Below are 19,512 nucleotides of genomic sequence, written 5' to 3' on the forward strand. Positions count from 1 at the left end.
TCTATAAATTTCGATGTTTTTGAAAGATACTATATTTTATCATCAGAATTTATATACTTTCTCACACAACAATTAAGATATATTTATTTTAAATCACTTATTTGTTTATTTTAAATCGTTCGTCTTTTTTTCCCCCGTCTTTCTTAGTTTGGGCGCGATTTTTATTTATATTTTTTTTTTCCTCAGTGAAAATCGTGCGGGTGAAAAGATCAATGGAGTGGAAGGTGAAATTTCCGAGGCTTCCACCTCACCCCCACCTCGTTTTTTTTGGCCCTCAAAAGGGTTTCGTAGTATATTAGGAGGTCACAGAAATTCAGTCAACGAAAAAAGAAAAAAAAAAAATTCCAGTTTCCGGGATGGAGAGGAAGGTTCCCCTTCGCCCCCTCTTCCGAATTAAAATAAGAGATTTGCAGCATATTAGGAGGTCAGGGTACTTGATTCCAGGCAAAAAAATCCGAGTTGTTTTCTTTTATTCTATGTGAAAATCGTGCGGGTGTTAATATAAAAATTTACCAAAAGGGTAGACCGATAGAGCGAGTACTTGGTTTTAAAAAATAAGTCATAAGGTCGATTTGGAGCTTATAGGCGTTTCCGCTCAATAAACACTCACAATGCCCAGTCTGGGAATCGAAACCGCGAGTCCGCTGCCCTAACCACTGGGCCATTGCGCCTCCACCACTCTCCTTTATATACTTTACATTTCAATACGCTTAAGGTCGACGATAACATGCATCTATTGCCCTCTCTTATGCACACATATTACCACAGACACACAAGTCCATAACCTCTCTCCTTCTCCATCATATTCTGTGTTTCTATCACCTCCTATCTCTGCTACTCTCCCCCCCTCTCTCTCTCTCCTTTAATTACTTTTCCTTACTTTTCCCTCCTCTAATCAGCAAGACCACTTGCTGGCCGTCGAGTTGGTGACACTTAACGGACCGGTTGTCATCGGATTACACAGGAAAAATAATTATTCTCGCACTAAACTTTATCAGGTAACTTTGTCACACTCATAATCCCTTTTTTTTTTTTTTTGTCTTTTCGACTATCAAGAAATTTGTATTGCTTCACTTTTTATACAACGAAATAACCATGTTGCACGTTGCTGTCCTTGGGTTGTTCGTTCCCTTTTTTTCTTTTAGACATTGTCTTTTGTTTTGTTTTTTCAATTTCATTTCTTATACATGAGAGTAGAAAGTAAAAAAAATAGGGTTGAAATAGAGTTAAGTATACTAAAAAAACAGACTGGGAGTGGATGAATGAAAGGTGTCCAAGGAGGGGAGTGAACATCAAGAGAAGTACTGATATTTGAGAAATGATATATATATATATATATATATATATATATATATATACATACATACATATATATATATCAATTTAAATAAGAGCCATAACGCAATCTTGTAATAAAACTTGTTTAATATCCTATAGGATTGCCTTATGGCTCTTATTTAAATCGATATGTACCCAAAATTGTATCACATAATTGAAAGTCTTTATATTTAAACAAAGTATAAACAACTTTTCAAGTGAGAATTTTGCTACTTTGATAACAGGTACAATATTTTACCAAATATTTGGTAGAGATTTAAATATACATACATACATACATACATACACATACATATATATTAATGACGATTTTGTCTGTCATTAACGAGTGTTCAGCTTTGTCGAGTAAGATGATGTCACAGATTCACCCATAACGACATAGACTTTTACCGAAAGATTTCCATATATATATACATATATATATAACACGCTCACACACTCCCACTTATTACTCTCTCTCTCTCTAGAAAGACAGGTGCTGAGACAAAGGGTAAGGAACTTTCTAAAGTAGAAAATGAAGACATGTAGTTGAAACGGAGTGGGGAGGACAAAATGGGATAACGTGACACGAATTGGTTTGAAAGAGTAAAAGTGAGCTGTTGGACAGGTGGAATGAAAAGGAAAAAAAAAGTGGAGAGAGATAGAGAGAGAGAGTTGTGAAAGTGAGAAAAAGGAAGAGAATATAGAGAGAACCCGAGATAGAGAGAGTTAAATTGGAATGGGAAAGAGAAGAGAAAAAGGAGAAAGAGAAAAAAAGGAGGATCTTAAGGAGTTAAGTAAATGGATAAAGAACTTTGTGTGCGTGTATGCACACTTGACTTTAAATATATTGGTTTGAAAATTTGGCACAAGACCCCTCCCCAAGTTCGAGGGACGAGGTGAGTCTATTACATCGACCTCAGTGCTCAACTGGTACTTATTTTTTATCGATGCCGAGAGGATGAAAGGCAAAGTCGACCTTGGCAGAATTCGAACTCAGAACGTAAAGACAGACGAAATGCCGCTAAGCATTTTGCCCCGTGTGCTAACGATTCTGCCAGCTCGCCCGCCTTGAGTTTATATTATTTGCAGTTTAAGATGGAAACGGTAGTTTTTATCTCTTTACGACCTAAATTCAGATCCTGTCGGAGTTTGAATTTGTTTTCCGTCTCTGAAGTCAGTGAATCGACTCTACTCCACCCTCACACCACACGCACGCACACACACATACCACACACACACACACTTCCCATACACATACACACATTACCTCTCCACTTCATATTCACACAATGCCCCATTACATTGTCTTGTGAGTGCGACACTTGACATATACCATATGTAGCTTGAGATACTCTGACTTAACTGTTGTTGTTAATCATTAATGAGTTTGTGGCTGGTAGTGATAGTGGCGGTGATGATGGTTTTAATGATAAGGATAGTGTTGTTTAGCTCCGGGTGAATTCTGACTGACCCAAACTGCAATCAAAGAAAGGCATTCTAGCTGTGACCATCCTGTCTTTTTCGAGAAATGTGGATTACATTAAACATATCGCGAAGCAACCTCACTGACTTATTCATCACTGAAGACATGTGGCTGCTGTTGTGTACCCCCTGGTCAATTCTGATCCAGCAGGTCTTATACACTAGATGCTGTTGTACCCCCCCCCCCCGGGTCTGATCCAGCAGATCTTATATACAAGATGCTGTTGTGTAAGCCAGGGGTTTTCAAACTTTTTGACTTGCGGACCCCTTTATATTTCAGGCTTTACCTTAGGGACCCCCTTATAAACGCTTATGAAATTTATACATACATATTTGCTTAAAATAACATATATTTTTATATTTATTTATTTAACATTATTTAACAAATAAGTTTATTGTCAATTAAAAGATTTCGATTAAAAAACATATATAAAATCAAATTGCCCATAAAAAGTATTTGCTGTCTACGGACCCCCTGTCTTGTCCTTGCGGACCACAGTTTGAAAAACGCTGGCGTAAGCCCTTGGTCAGCTTTAATCCAACAAGACTCCTTATAAAACTCTATAGTCCTAGTACCACGTCTCCATCCAACTGAGGAATACAGTGGACAATTGTATGAGATGCTTTGTAATAGGATATGTTATACTCTGCACTGTCCAGACTATTTCTGTACTCCTTCAGATATGTCCATTCCAACACACATTGATAAATCAATCAGAAATACAGCAGTGTGATGGTGTTGACATGTACTCCCTTCACTGCCCAATCTTTCCCCTGTACGTGCAAAGATTCTGGTTTTGGTCGCAGTGGAGATGAACAAGGCAGATCACAACAGATTCTTGTTTTCCTCTCGACGCATTTGGTTGTGTGTAACCCTTTACGGTGTTTGGAGCCAGAGAGGTTATTGATGTGGGGGATGTAGTAGTGTTTTCGGATTTTGCGTGTTTTGGAGGTGGCTTTTTCATGTAATGACAAGGACTATGGAAGTGGAGTGGAGTGATGTGCTGAAGGTTACTGTAACAATAAACTATGGCTCTATGCATGTCCAGGTGGTGATATTTAATTTTTAGTATTTTTGTTTCTCTGTGTAGGTGGTCAGTGGTGATTGTCTCGTATTGTGGTAAACGGTAGTCGTGGTAGTGGCAGCAATGGTGGTTGCAGTGAACTATGTTAGCGGTAGTGGTGATGGAATCTCTAGGTTAGAACTACCGCCTTCCCTTTTCCACCAAGTATGTCCATGCACCACAGCCTCTCTCACCACCACTATCACACTTTAGGCAAGAATGTACTGGAAAAATCAGTGGGTAGTATGTGGAGTATGTATGTGTCGTGTATATGAGTAAATGTATGTATGTGTATGTGTGAAAGGAGAAAAAGGTGATGGTGTTTGGACATAACAAGGTAAACTTGCTGTGACAGGTTTGTTCTGTTTGTTCTAGTTGTGGTAGTGGTGATGGTTTGTGGTGGTGGTGAAACTAGGTAGTGGTAGGAATCCAGAACAGAACAGAAGAGACATCAATAGACAGATGTTTTATTGGTTTAGCAAAAAGTCCCTCTCCCTTTTGGACACTTCCACACTCCCACTTCTCTAGCAAAACATTACTCTACATACCTCACCTTAGGCATTTCAAGTAAAGCTAGTGGTTGGCATTTGGCTATGGTATTAGTTGTAGTTTGGTAGTGGTGGTGGTGGTGGTGGTGGTTAGTGATGGTGGTGGTGGAATTTCTTGAACTTTCATAACTTTATTTGAACTTTACAATTTGAATTTATCCTTAACTCCAGTTGCTGTAGCCAACTTACTGAATTTCTTGGAAGTTATCATGGGTGATGGCACATGGCTTATGGCAAAGCTCTTTCTAATGGGCATGAGACCTGACCTTCATAACAAGTTGAAATCCTATTTTCTTAGTCAAAAAGAGGCACCCATTGTGATGACATTTGGAGTCTTGCAAGACCCTTTTCCATACACTAATAGCAAGACCCTTTTCTGTACATAAATGGCAAGACCCTTTTCCATACACAAATAGCAAGACCCTTTTCCATACATAAATGGCAAGACCCTTTTCCATACACAAATAGCAAGACCCTTTTCCTTCTCTCTTCTCCTCCTTTAAATTATATTTTTCTTCCCCATTTTTATACATGAATATATACACATCTTTTATGTCAGCCATACTTTAGCATGTATATCTTAGAGAACAGAATTTGAAGAAATTTTTGTAAACAAACAGGTAACAAACGCTACATCCATAAAACGAAGGTCTAAATCCCTCTGTACTAATCAAATTGTTTACAGAACAGTGAACTCCTAAAGAGAAACATAAACATACAAACTTTACCCAAATAATTTTTGTGAAGTTAAAAGCAGAAGATACACAGTCTTCTGTATTAACAAAGCCAGCCATGACTTGCCTGATTTAATAACCTCCACCTTACAAATGAAGACAAGAAATACCCTAAATAGCAACAATAGGTAAAGAAATGGCCAGCCTAAACTTAGAATGTACCTATATTCTTTTGTGAAAAAAATGCTGATACACCTCAGTACTAAAGGCTTAAATAGGACTTTTGATCTTTAGCAAAAGGATTGAACTTAATAATACCAAAAGCAACAAACATGCTGTCACATTTTGTGTCTGCCTAACAAAAAGAGAGAAACACCTACACAGTTGTTTACTAAATTCTACATATATTCTTTTATTTGATTGTAGCCATGTTGGAGCTATTTAACTACATGGAGTTTCTTCCCCTGACATGTGATGGAACCTGTGATGGGGGGGGGGGGTGATTTAGCTGTGATGGCGGGGGGTGATTTAGCTGTTGTTTTTAGCACGTTCCCGGCCACCCGATGCTATCTTCATTTCTTTGCCACTCTGACATGTATCTTAATGTTTTTTCCATATTTTTTCTCCTCGTAAACGCATTTAATGGAATGATGATGCATACATACAAGGGTGGTCGTCTGCTGGGATTTAAGCAAAAAAATTTGGACTGTTCATATTATGAACTCTTGATTTTTAAAAAAAATTCAGAGAGCAGAACTTTTAGGGTTAATGGGGTGGGGATCTTTCTGATTTGGCGGGCGCCACAAAGATCCCGAGTTTTTCCCTCATAACTGTGTATATATGTGTGTGTGTATATATATATATATATATATATATATATATATATATATATATATATATATATATATATATATATATATATATGTGTGTGTGTGTATGTATAATATACGTTGGCACTCCGTCGCTTACGACGTCGAGGGTTCCAGTTGATCCGATCAACGGAACAGCCTACTCGTGAAATTAACGTACAAGTGGCTGAGCACTCCACGGACACGTGTACTCTTAACGTAGATTCTAGGAGATATTCAGTGTGACAAGGCTGGCCCTTTGAATTACAGGCACAACAGAAATAGGAAGAAAGAGCGAGATAAAGTTGTGGTGGAAGAGTACAGCAGGGTTCGCCACCATCCCCCTGCCGGAGCCTCGTGGAGCTTTTAGGTGTTTTCGCTCAATAAACACTCACAACGCTCGGTCCGGGAATCGAAACCACGATCCTATGACCGCGATTCCGCTGCCCTAACCACTGGGCCATTGCGCCTCCACATAAGGATAAATATGTATATCCGAATTTGTCTTCTGCTATTTCCTTCATCAAGTCTTCTGTAATAATAATAATAATAATAATAATTTTTTTGTTTATATTTCTTGCACTGAGGAGAACAGGTGATAGGTAATTAATTTAATTTAATCAAATTAATATAATTATTCTACCATGAATTTACATGTTAATATCGCAGTTTGAAACGATCATATGCATGTATTAAAATTCTTCCAAATTTTGACATCTCTTTTCCATTTTTAACAAGTTTGTTGAGTTCTATGGGATACCTTTCCATAAATTCTCGTAATACACTATATACAACTAATATATATATATGGCAAGACTTCCTTTAATTTTTTTTTCTACACATAGTCTTCGGCTATGGAGAATACGAATCTGCAAAAAAATTGGCAAAAATCGGTATTTTCAAACTAACCCCCACCCCCCACTCCCACACTAAATTCTTCATTTTTAACTCTTTTCAGATTTTTTTTTTTTTTTTTTTTTTTCAAAATATGCGGAAAAATACGGAGATTATGATTCTGAAACAAATTTCCAGAAATTTTTCTATTTAGGGTTAAGGTTTTAGGGTTAGGGTTTTAGGGTTTGGGTTAGGGTTAGGGTTTTAGGGTTAGGGTTGGGGATTTTAGGATTAGGTCTACGGAATAAAGTGAAGGGGTGGGGGTGGGGGCAAAAAATTTCAGAATTCCGATTTTTTGCAATTTTCCGGAATCTCCGTATCCGAAAACGCAGGTTTTTGGCAAAAAAAAAAAAAAAATAAAAAAAAAATAAAAGAAAAACAATAATTTGCGAGAAAATGGCGTTGTGGGGGAGGAAGTCTTTCCTTTATTTTGCCTAATAAACGCACGCGGTATTTTTTTTTTCTGCATGCATCATATATATATACATATATATATACAAATAATAAATGAGTATATGCATATATACGTACAGGTATGTGCAAACCTCCGTCTACCTGTATATATAGGTGCATATCTGGGTACAGGACATTGCAAACAAAACGTAGACAAGAAAATAATTATAACCAGAGTACAGAAAACACACAAGCCACATAGAGAACATTTTCCTTCATCAGCTACCCCCGTTTTAACACCGGCGTTTCGAAGAGTTGGGCAGGACGCATCGTTAAAACAGCTCTTCCCATGGACCGCAAATTAAATTTGTATGCACAAATTAAACCTGTGCCATGGAGGAATGTAGTGGCGGACAAGAAACAAGACAGGAAAACAAACGGAAAAAGCTATGCAGCCAGACATAAAAAATTATGTGTATATGAACGCTGTGAGGCACGAACTTGAAAGTGGGGACGAAGTAAGTTATATTTATATATATATATATTTATATTTATATACATATATATTATTGTTTCTATTTCAGATATGACTTACTCATTGCGCTGTGGACTTTACCAGTTCCCAAGTCATTGATAGCTTCAGAGAGAGAGGTTCCAGGTAGTTCCACCGAATCAAACAAGAATGGAGAGTTTAAATACAGTGGTAGCACTAGCCATTGGTATTTTAGCTGCAATCACCATTGCAGCAGTTGTTGCATTGGTAGTGATTTGCAAAAACTGTCATTGCAGACATGTTGATCTTATTACCATGATGCACAAAGAAAGCAGGTTTGTTTTTCTTTTTTTTTTTTTTTGTTTTTGTTGGGATTTGGGACCAGGAATGAGATGTTCTTGTTTAGCCCAAGGTTAACTCTAAATTGGTAAAGTTCTGATCAAATTCATTCCAGCTGGACCATCCCTTCGTTTTAGTAGGCATCAAGAGCTACTTACTGCCTTTTTAGGAATATGGATTTACTAGGAGGAGAGGATTCCCAGTCCCCTTGCACCTGCCCCTCCTGCCCCTTTTAGTTGCCTCTTACGCCATACAAGGAATATGGTGATGGTGGAAGTCTGACATTTACCCCCTCCCATGGACAATAACCTCCCCAAGAACAATTACCCCTGAGGACAACAGATGATGATTTAAAACTTCTCAATATATTGGAGAGGGGGTAATTAACCAAGCGGGGTAATTGTCCTAGGAGGAATTTGTCCTAGGGGGTAATTGTCCTGATATGGCTGGTGATGAAGATATTACTCTTTCTCCCTCTTGTATTTTCTTTCCTTTCTCTATTTTTTTAATTCTTTTTTTCTCTTCTTTTCTTCCTATGTTAATATTGTCCATTCTCTGTTGTTTGCAGCCCCAGTGTCCAGCTACTTCGGACATTGGGCAGTGGTGGTGGTGGTGGTGGTGATCAGATGGATCCAGAAGCCAACACGGTGGAACTGGATGACATTGATTTCCTCAATACCAAGCTGGAGGAGGTTCTACGAGATGAACATTATATTGAAGATGCTACGTAAGTATAATGCAAAGAGAAAGAGAGAGAGAGAGAGAGAGAGAGACAGAGAGAAGTTAGGTATAAGATATAACAGGTGAGGCGACAGAGAGAGAGACAGGAGTGAAAAAGTAAGAATTTCAATAAGGAAATTAAGAGAGGATATATATATATATATGTTGGCACTCCGTCGCTTACGATGTCGAGGGTTCCAGTTGATCCGATCAACGGAACAGCCTGCTCGCGAAATTAACGTACAAGTGGCTGAGCACTATACAGACATGTGTACCCTTAACGTAGTTCTCGGGGATATTCAGCGTGACACAGACTGTGACAGGGCTGACCCTTTCAATTACAAGTAAGAGTAAGAGAAAGTTGTGGTAAAAGCTGTCCCATCAAATCTACCCCACCTATTTTCGCATAATTATAAGAAAATATTAAACCATTATTCTGTTCTAATTTAGTTAATTGTAAGATAGATATTTAAGTGTAATAGAATGTTTTAAAAGAAATTTAAAGTGCCAACGTGATAACTGTAAACCTACCTTTGGGCCACCCTATACTTGTTTCAGACATTACAAATAATGTTAGATTAAATGTGTGTTGAAATACATATCAACATAGAAGGTATGAAGCATACAGGTAACCCTTTCACTTTTCTTCTACTTTTATCATGGTTCCGGTTGTTGCCTTTGCCAGTGGTTTGGTGCCACACTGCATTGCCATACTGAAGACATGCCATTACCTCACAAACAAACTGGTTGCTATGGCAATGAGCAGCTCTCAGCAGATTCACACTGCAGAATCAATGAATGACATAGTGGCTGTGACAAAACGGATTTGCCCAAGGGTCGATGATGTTGTTCGTTCCATGTACCCACCACTTGATCCCCGTCTCCTTGAAGCCAGGTCTGTGAATTTCTTGTTCTTTTCTCTGTTCCTTAATTATTTTTAATGTTATTTTTGTTTGGCCCCAGTCCAGGTGTGATCAAACAGATTTACTACCCTTGACTAACCTGTCTGTACAACATCAATCCATCATTTAGTAAAACACCATACCTAACTGTTGGGGTTTTTTTTAATTGAAGTTAACTTTTTTAAGCTCTGGTTCACTCTCACAATCGGTGCTTCTGTATAAGTCCACTACTTGGATACCCACCAAACACCTGGAGGAAATGTTTCATTGCACGTACACCTGAATGTTACAGATGTTTCGAATATCTTCTAGAAAAAGCATCTGATCAAAAACTAAGATATTCTTGTCATTACTGGTTTTACTAGAGAGAGACATTTTTTATAGAACATTGTTGGAGAGGTAAGCAAGAATTCATTAGTGAGACACTTGGATGGATGTCTCAACAGGAATATACACAGATTGGTCATCCAACAATAACCTTAATTAACCAGCTCCATACAGACACAGGATGTTGCCCCAGTGACCTCCTAAATTATCTTTAGGGCTGTGATGGGTAGCACGAACAAGTCACCTTGATGCCTCTGTTGCATGAATTCAGGCTAGGTGTTGAGTTTAACAATAACCGCTTTTCCTTCCTTCTCTTTCACAAGCCTTTGATGGCCTTGAAAAAATGTCAAAATCTCTGCCTATCATTTGAATGCTTGTATGAAAACCAAACCTCCATGAGCTAGTCTATGTAGGTTTACATAGATTATTCATAGCCTCTCTTACTTTGCAACCTGCTGAAAGTCGAATTCTTCAAATTTATGTTTATAGGTGTACAGCCCTTGTATTATCCCTGAATCACCTTGTCTGTGTTGTGAAGAATGCCTACAGCTTGGCTGGAACCCTTGATTGGACTGATCAGTCCTTAGCTGATGTTGAGGACCATTTGAAGGTAAGATTGTCTTCTGCAGAACTCCACAGTTAAAATTGTATTATTTTTTTCATATTCTCAGTCAGGTGGAAAGGGCTGTACCATGGCCCTTTACAGGGCCACCAAGACTGATAGGGAGGTGAGAAGAGGATATCCTCAATCTACAGACATGGCTCAAATGCTTGTAATAAAGTTGACGTCATTAAAGGCACCCAGGGTGCCAGGTAGTGGTATTAAATCATGCATCAAGTTTAGAAGTCAAATACCTCATGGTGGGATTTGAAGTCAGAACAAAGTTGTAAGAATTTGACTGCTGCTGCTGTTTTTATTATCTTACCTTAAGTTTGGTCTTTAGATCTTTTTAAGACAGAAAAGCAATTGTATTTTATAGTAGGCCCTCTCCTTAGCTTGTATTAATTAGTGTTATCTGTTGTGTTCCAGCCATTACCATGCCAGACATTATATACTTTAGTGTTGTATTCCGTTCTACATTTTCTATTTGGTTGTCTTCAACTTATTCTGTGGTCAAGTGGAAGCGCAATGGCCCAGTGGTAGGGCAGCGGACTCGTGGTCATAGGATCGCGGTTTCGATTCCCAGACCGGGCGTTGTGAGTGTTTATTGAGCGAAAACACCTAAAAGCTCCACGAGGCTCCGGCAGGGGATGGTGGCGAACCCTGCTGTACTCTTCCACCACAACTTTCTCTCACTCTTACTTCCTGTTTCTGTTGTGCCTGTATTTCAAAGGGTCAGCCTTGTCACACTCTGTGCCATGCTGAATCTCCCCGAGAACTACGTTAAGGGTACACGTGTCTGTGGAGTGCTCAGCCACTTGCACGTTAATTTCACGAGCAGGCTGTTCCGTTGATCGGATCAACTGGAACCCTCAACGTCGTAAGCAACGGAGTGCCATCATCATTCTGTGGTCAATAATATATTCCTCCGGAGATAATATCTTCAAATTGACACAATGTGTTGCGAGTGACATGAAAACTAAATTCTTTCATACTTGCTGTTGGTAAAATGTCAAGCATCGTCAAAATACATTTGTGGAGAAATGCTAAAACATCAATTCCAAAATATTTCCATTGGATTCTCGTTTAAGCAGCCTAGAGTAATCTCCCTTCGTCAATAGAGACAAGTGTAAGCCACAAGAGCATAGCCGGAAATCGAATCTAATTCTTTTTGGTCTAAAAGTTATCTTTCATGTAGAGAGATGACAAGAGCTGAATCTCTTATCTAGTTCCTTTCAACTGATCTAAAGATAAATAAGATATATGATTTAAGGCCATTGTGGAGGAAAGCAAGCATGTTGTATCAACATAGCAAGAACGATTGAATACAACAAAATGTATGTGAGAGTGAGTCAGTGACATAGCTTCCAGAAGACTAGATATCCACTAGCTAAAATCGGAAAAAATCCAGACTTTTATAACTTCCCATGGAAGTTTCTAGAAGTGTTCATTCTGAAATACTTTTTAGAACAATTCTAGCTAAAATCTAGAATGATTTCAGCTAAAATCGGAAAAAATCCAGACTTTTATAACTTCCCATGGAAGTTTCTAGAAGTGTTCGTTCTGAAATACTTTTTAGAACAATTCTAGCTAAAATCTAGAATGATTTCAGCTAAAATCGGAAAAAATCCAGACTTTTATAACTTCCCATGGAAGTTTCTAGAAGTGTTCATTCTGAAATACTTTTTAGAACAATTCTAGCTAAAATCTAGAATGATTTCAGCTGAAATCGGAAAAAATCCAGACTTTTATAACTTCCCATGGAAGTTTCTAGAAGTGTTCATTCTGAAATACTTTTTAGAACAATTCTAGCTAAAATCTAGAATGATTTCAGCTGAAATCGGAAAAAATCCAGACTTTTATAACTTCCCATGGAAGTTTCTAGAAGTGTTCATTCTGAAATACTTTTTAGAACAATTCTAGCTAAAATCTAGAATGATTTCAGCTGAAATCGGAAAAAATCCAGACTTTTATAACTTCCCATGGAAGTTTCTAGAAGTGTTCATTCTGAAATACTTTTTAGAACAATTCTAGCTAAAATCTAGAATGATTTCAGCTAAAATCGGAAAAAATCCAGACTTTTATAACTTCCCATGGAAGTTTCTAGAAGTGTTCGTTCTGAAATACTTTTTAGAACAATTCTAGCTAAAATCTAGAATGATTTCAGCTGAAATCGGAAAAAATCCAGACTTTTATAACTTCCCATGGAAGTTTCTAGAAGTGTTCATTCTGAAATACTTTTTAGAACAATTCTAGCTAAAATCTAGAATGATTTCAGCTAAAATCGGAAAAAATCCAGACTTTTATAACTTCCCATGGAAGTTTCTAGAAGTGTTCGTTCTGAAATACTTTTTAGAACAATTCTAGCTAAAATCTAGAATGATTTCAGCTGAAATCGGAAAAAATCCAGACTTTTATAACTTCCCATGGAAGTTTCTAGAAGTGTTCGTTCTGAAATACTTTTTAGAACAATTCTAACTAAAATCTAGAATGATTTCAGCTGAAATCGGAAAAAATCCAGACTTTTATAACTTCCCATGGAAGTTTCTAGAAGTGTTCATTCTGAAATACTTTTTAGAACAATTCTAGCTAAAATCTAGAATGATTTCAGCTAAAATCGGAAAAAATCCAGACTTTTATAACTTCCCATGGAAGTTTCTAGAAGTGTTCGTTCTGAAATACTTTTTAGAACAATTCTAACTAAAATCTAGAATGATTTCAGCTGAAATCTTTTCAACCAGTGAGAGGACTTGTTTTAAATTAGTTTAAAACAAAGTCGCCAAAACAAACATGAGATGACTGAGAAGAAATAGAAAGAGAGCCTATAAACACACGGGTGGTTGCTGTTGTTGGAAGCAGTGTATCTAGCTACTGAATTGTTTACTCCTGGACAAGAAGACCTGATCTGAAAGTTACCACGACTTTACTCTTTTACTTGTTTCAGTCATTTGACTGCGGCCATGCTGGAGCACCGCTTTTAGTCGAGCAAATCGACCCTGGGACTTATTCTTTTGTAAGCCTGGTACTTATTCTATCGGTCTCTTTTTGCTGAACCGCTAAGTGACGGGGACATAAACAAACCAGCATTAGTTGTCAAGCAATGCTAGGGGGACAAACACAGACACACAAACATACCACACACACATATACATATATATATATATACATATATATGACGGGCTTCTTTCAGTTTCCGTCTACCAAATCCACTCACAAGGCTTTGGTCGGCCCGAGGCTATAGTAGAGGACACTTGCCCAAGGTGCCACGCAGTGGGACTGAACCCGGAACCATGTGGTTGGTAAGCAAGCTACTTACCACACAGCCACTTCTGCGCCTATGTGTGCAATTGCGACTGTGTGCAATTCATAAAAAACACGCCAGGACCCAAACCAGGCTAGTCCCAGTGGTGGTGGGCATTATGGTTGTGTTAACCTCGGTGCATGACTAAGTCTACCACTTTGGTGTTTTTTTTGTTTTGTCTTCTATTGGTATTGTTGCTATTGAAGTTGTTCTTGTTCTTGTTCTTGTTGCTGTTTCATGTTCAATGTTACTAAACATTGTTTTTGTCATTGTTGTTTCTTCCTGTCACTGTAGGTGCTGAAAGAAGCAAGTGTCTGCTTTGACATGAACGGCTGTCTCCCCTCAGTATCTTCTACGGAGGAGAACCACAACACTCTACAGCAACCCATCATACTGCCTGTCCAGGTCAAAGATGAATCTTCACAAGTTTAGCCTTCAAATACAGACCTATTCATACCTGTATATTATGTGTGTGTGCATGCGTGCAATTATATGTTTGTATATATGTGTGTTTGCATGTATATATTATGTATTACATAATGTACATATATATATATGTATATGTGTATATATATATATATATATATATATATGTATATGTATATGTATATGCATATCTATAGATAGACAGGTGCAGGCATGGCTGTGTGGTAACAAATTTGCTTCCCAACCACATGGTTCCAGGTTCAGTTCTACTGCATGGCACCTTGGGCAAGTGTCTTTGACTATAGCCTCAGGCTGAATAAAACCTTGTGTGTGTATGTATATATATATGTGTGTGTGTGTGTGTTAGTGTGTTTGCTCCCTACCACCACTTGACAACCAGTGTCCATGTGTTTACAACCCCTTAACCTAGCAGTTCAACGAATGAAACCAATAAAATAAATACCAGGCATAAAGCAATTTACGTACTGAGATCGATTTGTTTGACTAAAAGTCTTTGAAGTAGTATCCCAGTATGGCTGCAGTCTAATGACTGAAACAAGTAAAAGGTAAAAGATATATATATATATGAATTATGTATTTTCTTTCTTTTGTTTGTTTTCATGTGTTTTTCCATGTTTGCATTGGTTAGATGAATATGTTACTGACACATTTTTTTTTAAGAGCCAAATGGCCTTTCTCTTCCTACAGCTTTTCAAGTAGGTTTCTTATTCTGTGTGTCTTCAAAAGTGCAAACTGGGTGATGATTTTTTGTCGAGACACCACCGACCTTACTACACAGACATGTCAAGACTACCTGTAGTCTATATTTTTTCTTAAACAAAGGCGGAATTTGAACTCTTAATGTAAAGACTATTGAAATGCTGCAAAGCATTTTGCCTTGCTCAGTAACACTTCTGCTTGCTCACCACCTTATCCCATGCAATTTATATTATGATAATTTATGAGATGCTCCCAGTATAGGCGTAGGAGTGGCTGTGTGGTAAGTAGCTTGCTTACCAACCACATGGTTCTGGGTTCAGTCCCACTGCGTGGCACCTTGGGCAAGTGTCTTCTACTATAGCCTCGGGCTGACCAAAGCTTTGTGAGTGGATTTGGTAGATGGAAACTGAAAGAAGCCCGTCGTATATATGTATATGTATATATATATATGTGTGTGTGTGTGTGTGTTTGTACCCCCAACATCGCTTGACAATCGATGCTGGTGTGTTTATGTCCCCGTAGCTTAGCGGTTCGGCAAAAGAGACCGATAGAATAAGTATTAGGTTTACAAAGAATATGTCCTGGGGTCGATTTGCTCGACTAAAAGGCGGTGCTCCAGCATGGCCACAGTCAAATGACTGAAACAAGTAAAAGAGTAAAGAGAGTATCTGTTGTCCTGATTATTAGGAAAGTAAAAAATGTATAATACAGTATAGTACCCCGGTTTTCGAACAGCTCTGATCACGAATAAATCGTGCTTTATATATATATATATATATATATATATAAAGCATGATTTAGTCATGTTCAGAGGTGTTCAAAAACCGAGGTATTACTGTATCTTATCCAGTGGAAACTTACATTTTTACCATGCGAAAGGATTTTGCCTTTTTCTTCTTTGGTTTTTTTTTTTTAACTATGAAACTGATTCATTTGAGCCCATTACAAAAATGAGATTTTTATTGTTTGCTGAAGAAAGATGGATTAAGACAACAAAGGATTTGTCTGTGCAACATCACATTTTCAATAAAATGGTGGGCTGGATGAAATGAGGTTGCAAACCACTTTGACCTGTAAGGCATAGTTGTAGACTTATGTTCTAAATAAATGCAATATGGAATACAAAAGAATCCGATTCTAATAATAAAAGCATTAAAAACTACAAAAACAATTTATAGAAACTTGCAAATAATATTGTATTTTGGTGGGATGATATATATATATATATATATGTGTGTGTGTATGTGTGTATAAAATCATATTTTAGTACAGATGTCTGTTAATTTAATCTTTTGGACTCTTTTCTCTGATGACAAGAATAATGCCATTGCAAAGATGCCAAGGTACAATATTGTCATTGTGACATTCATGGATATGACGAAAATGAAGAGAACACTTGGTATCTTATACCCATAATAATTATCATTGGTTTCGTTGTTGTTGTCAAAGATGTAGATTTGGTTATTGTTCTCTTCATAATTATAATCTTCATATTCCAGTTCATCGTCATCACTATCTTCTCCCTCTGCACCCATCTCCGACTCTTGTTGGTTCATTTGGTACTGCTCCTGTTCTTTTGAAGTGGCTTCCCCCGCTGCTGGGTCCCTCATTTCGTTTGGTAAATTCAGAAGGGTGCGGATTTCATCCACCACATTTAAATCTTTCGGAACTTTGCTGTTATCGTCGTAAGTTTGGGTCAAGGTCATTGATTCCCCTTCAGCACTATCATCACCGTCATGAACATTATCATTCATCATACCACCAGGGGTCGCAAGCGACGTGTTGTTGGGTTTGGTTCGATTGGCCCCAATGGCTGCTGCCTGATGGAGGAGAAACGCTCTTTCTCCTGCTGATATCTGACCATGTAACTGGATTGATGCATGTTCTCGGAACAAATGTGCTTTGAACACATGTCGGTGTCTGGCTGAGATATTGACGCGAAATGCCATGATGCCTTTTTGCTGCAGCTGGACTATTAAAATGCTTATTAGAATAATGACATGGCTGAGGTTAGAGGAAATAACTCTGGTAGATGAGGTGACGGTATCAACATTATTATTATTTTCATTTCTGCTCTTCCTAATGGTGCCCATTTGTTGACTTTGCGGTAAATAAAAGATCCAGTTACTATTGTTGTAGAAAGGAATATTATTATTATTATTATTAATAGTAGTATTTGTTGTAGTGTTAACAACAGCAGTTAATGTTGTTGTTGTTGTGTCAGAGATGGAGTTTATTTATCCCATTTGACACACTGCAAGCCACCAATATTCTTTATTGTATGCATATGTGTGTGGGTGTATGCATATGTGTGTGAGTGTGCGCAGATGTGTGTGTGTGTATATACACACGTATGCATGAATGAATGTATATTTTATAAACATGTTACAAAATATACTTTGTTTATTTCATTCTGTTATTGTTGGAGGAAGGATTTCTTTTATTTAGAACACAAACACTTAGGTTTCTGTTAAAGATGTCTATTGGTGATTGGGTTTCTATTGATGATGTCATAAAAAAGAATGGTGATGAGGTATCCTCCACCTCCGCTTCCTTCTATTATTCATTATCATCATCACCATCATCATCATCATTTAATGTCTGTTTTCCATGCTGGCATGGGTTGGATGGCTTGACAGGAACTGGTAAGACCAGAGGCTGTATCAGATTTCATAGTCTGTTTCGGCTTGGTCTCTAGTGCCAACCACTCCAGAGTGTACTGGGTGCCTTTTATGTGGCACCATCACCAGTGCTTTTTACATGGCACCAGCAATTAAAATCTTCAAATTGTATTTTAAACGAAAGATTTGCTAAAATTAGTTTTTGCATATAATATTCCTGTTAGCTTATATTATAATAAACATAAAGTTAATTATCGAACGTTTATAATTTTGATATTTTTAATATTTTTCTATCTTAATATTATAAGTATTTTATATGCATTCATTTGTTATTTATTGTTGGTTGATATATGCATTCTTTTATTTTTATTATTGTTGTATTTTGACCTAAAGATTAGCTATATTTTTGAATAGAATTGATTTTCGATAGTTTTACCACACAGCCACCCCTGCACCTATGAAAAAAAAAATGCAAATGGGAAATACCACCAGGCACATACTTGAAATGAATGGAACAAAAATGGTAAACTCTTGCAATTAGGCAAAACCAGTGTTTAAAATATAAAAAATACAAAGAAATTTTCAGAAAAAGATATGGAAGTTATGTAGGACATTTATCCAATACTTTGTAAAGCAATACTACAGAATCAGGTATGTCTATGTTGCCCAAGATGCCACGCAGTGAGACTGAACCCGGAACCATGTGGTTGGTAAGCAAGCTACTTACCACACAGCCACTCCTACGTGACTAACTTTGTGTCTTTATACAGGGCTTTCTGTAACACTGCCGTTTTTGTCTGTTTTACTTCTGTTGGCAGTGATGGTGTCGGGGTCGATGTTAGTATCTGCAATGTTGGTGTTACGAATTATGCTGTTGGTGCTTGTAATGATGGTGTTGGTAGGGGTTATTGTAGTAACGATGCCAAAGTTGGAACTGTTCAGTCCTTTCGTCAAGACGACCACATCACTTTTGCCCGGCCATTTCTTAGGTAGGTCTTGGTGTTTCTGCATTGATGTTGACGAAGGATGCAACTGCACCAGGGTCTGCATTTGAGGGTGGGAGAGAGTCTGCATCGCTCGCAGGGTTAGCAGTGGTGATGCTGGTAGTGGTGGCGATGGTTGTAGCACTGTTGGCAAATTCGACCTTGCCGTCTGCCTTGTGGGTGGCGATGGTGTGGCCGTTTGCATTTGATAATGGCAGTGAGAAGGGGAGTTGGTGCAACGCACGGAACTGCGGTTGCGCATGATCGAAGAAGAGAAGAATGTCTGCCACTGGCTGCGTGGTAAAGAGGCTGAGTCAAGCCGACCTTGTTTCTTGCGCATCCACATTTTGCGTAATTCTGACTGGACCTAAAGAAGACAATAATAATGACAATGATGGTGATGAGTGTGGTGATGGTGATGATGATGGTGATGGTGATGGTGATGGTGATGATGATAGTGATGATGATTATGAGTGTGATGGTGATGGTGATGGTGAAGATGAGTGTGGTGATGGTGATGGTGATGATGATGAGTGTGATGGTGATGGTGATGATGATGATGGTGAAGATGAGTGTGAGGATGAGTGTGATGATGATGGTGATGTTGAGTGTGATGATGAGTATCCCCAAATAGTCACAACTGCGGTGTGGCTTTGTGATCTTCAAGGGTCATTTGAACTTGCAAATTTGCCTTGATCCCTTGAGTACGCAATGAAAATTAGTGAGAGTGTTCATGGTGAAACACAGGACATATCATGAGTCAATGGGTGAGTCTCTACTTTGCTAGAAATAACAGTTGAATTTTCAAATCACACGCCATTTTAAATAAGAAGTCTGCATTGAACAATGTTGACCC

General features: G+C 38.0%; 3 protein-coding genes across 7 annotated transcripts in view; 1 reads left to right on the forward strand and 2 right to left on the reverse strand.

Annotated features, from left to right (window-relative positions):
- The first annotated feature begins 433 nt into the window (after positions 1 to 433).
- On the forward strand, positions 434 to 17,671 carry LOC106875629 (transmembrane protein 98). Its single transcript, XM_014923861.3, has 6 exons — positions 434 to 998; positions 7,808 to 8,051; positions 8,624 to 8,782; positions 9,461 to 9,670; positions 10,494 to 10,614; positions 14,201 to 17,671. Exons 2-6 carry the CDS (start codon positions 7,906 to 7,908, stop codon positions 14,336 to 14,338), a joined length of 774 nt encoding a protein of 257 aa, XP_014779347.1. The 5' UTR covers positions 434 to 998; positions 7,808 to 7,905; the 3' UTR covers positions 14,339 to 17,671.
- On the reverse strand, positions 16,309 to 17,145 carry LOC149130818 (uncharacterized). Its single transcript, XM_089343669.1, has one exon. It carries the CDS (start codon positions 17,143 to 17,145, stop codon positions 16,309 to 16,311), a length of 837 nt encoding a protein of 278 aa, XP_089199795.1.
- Positions 17,672 to 18,270: 599 nt separating the features above from the next.
- Positions 18,271 to 19,512, reverse strand: part of LOC106875639 (secretin receptor) — a 39,339-nt gene continuing 38,097 nt past the window's right edge. For all 5 annotated transcript variants that reach the window (XM_089343668.1, XM_089343667.1, XM_014923882.3 and 2 more), the window contains one exon: positions 18,271 to 19,023. In XM_089343668.1, the coding sequence (XP_089199794.1) occupies positions 18,436 to 19,023 (588 nt within the window). In that variant the 3' untranslated portion in view covers positions 18,271 to 18,435. The remainder of the gene's footprint in view (positions 19,024 to 19,512) is intronic.

Source organism: Octopus bimaculoides, chromosome 27 (genome assembly GCF_046866305.1).
Source record: "Octopus bimaculoides isolate indiv1 chromosome 27, ASM4686630v1, whole genome shotgun sequence".
Lineage (NCBI taxonomy): Eukaryota > Metazoa > Mollusca > Cephalopoda > Octopoda > Octopodidae > Octopus > Octopus bimaculoides.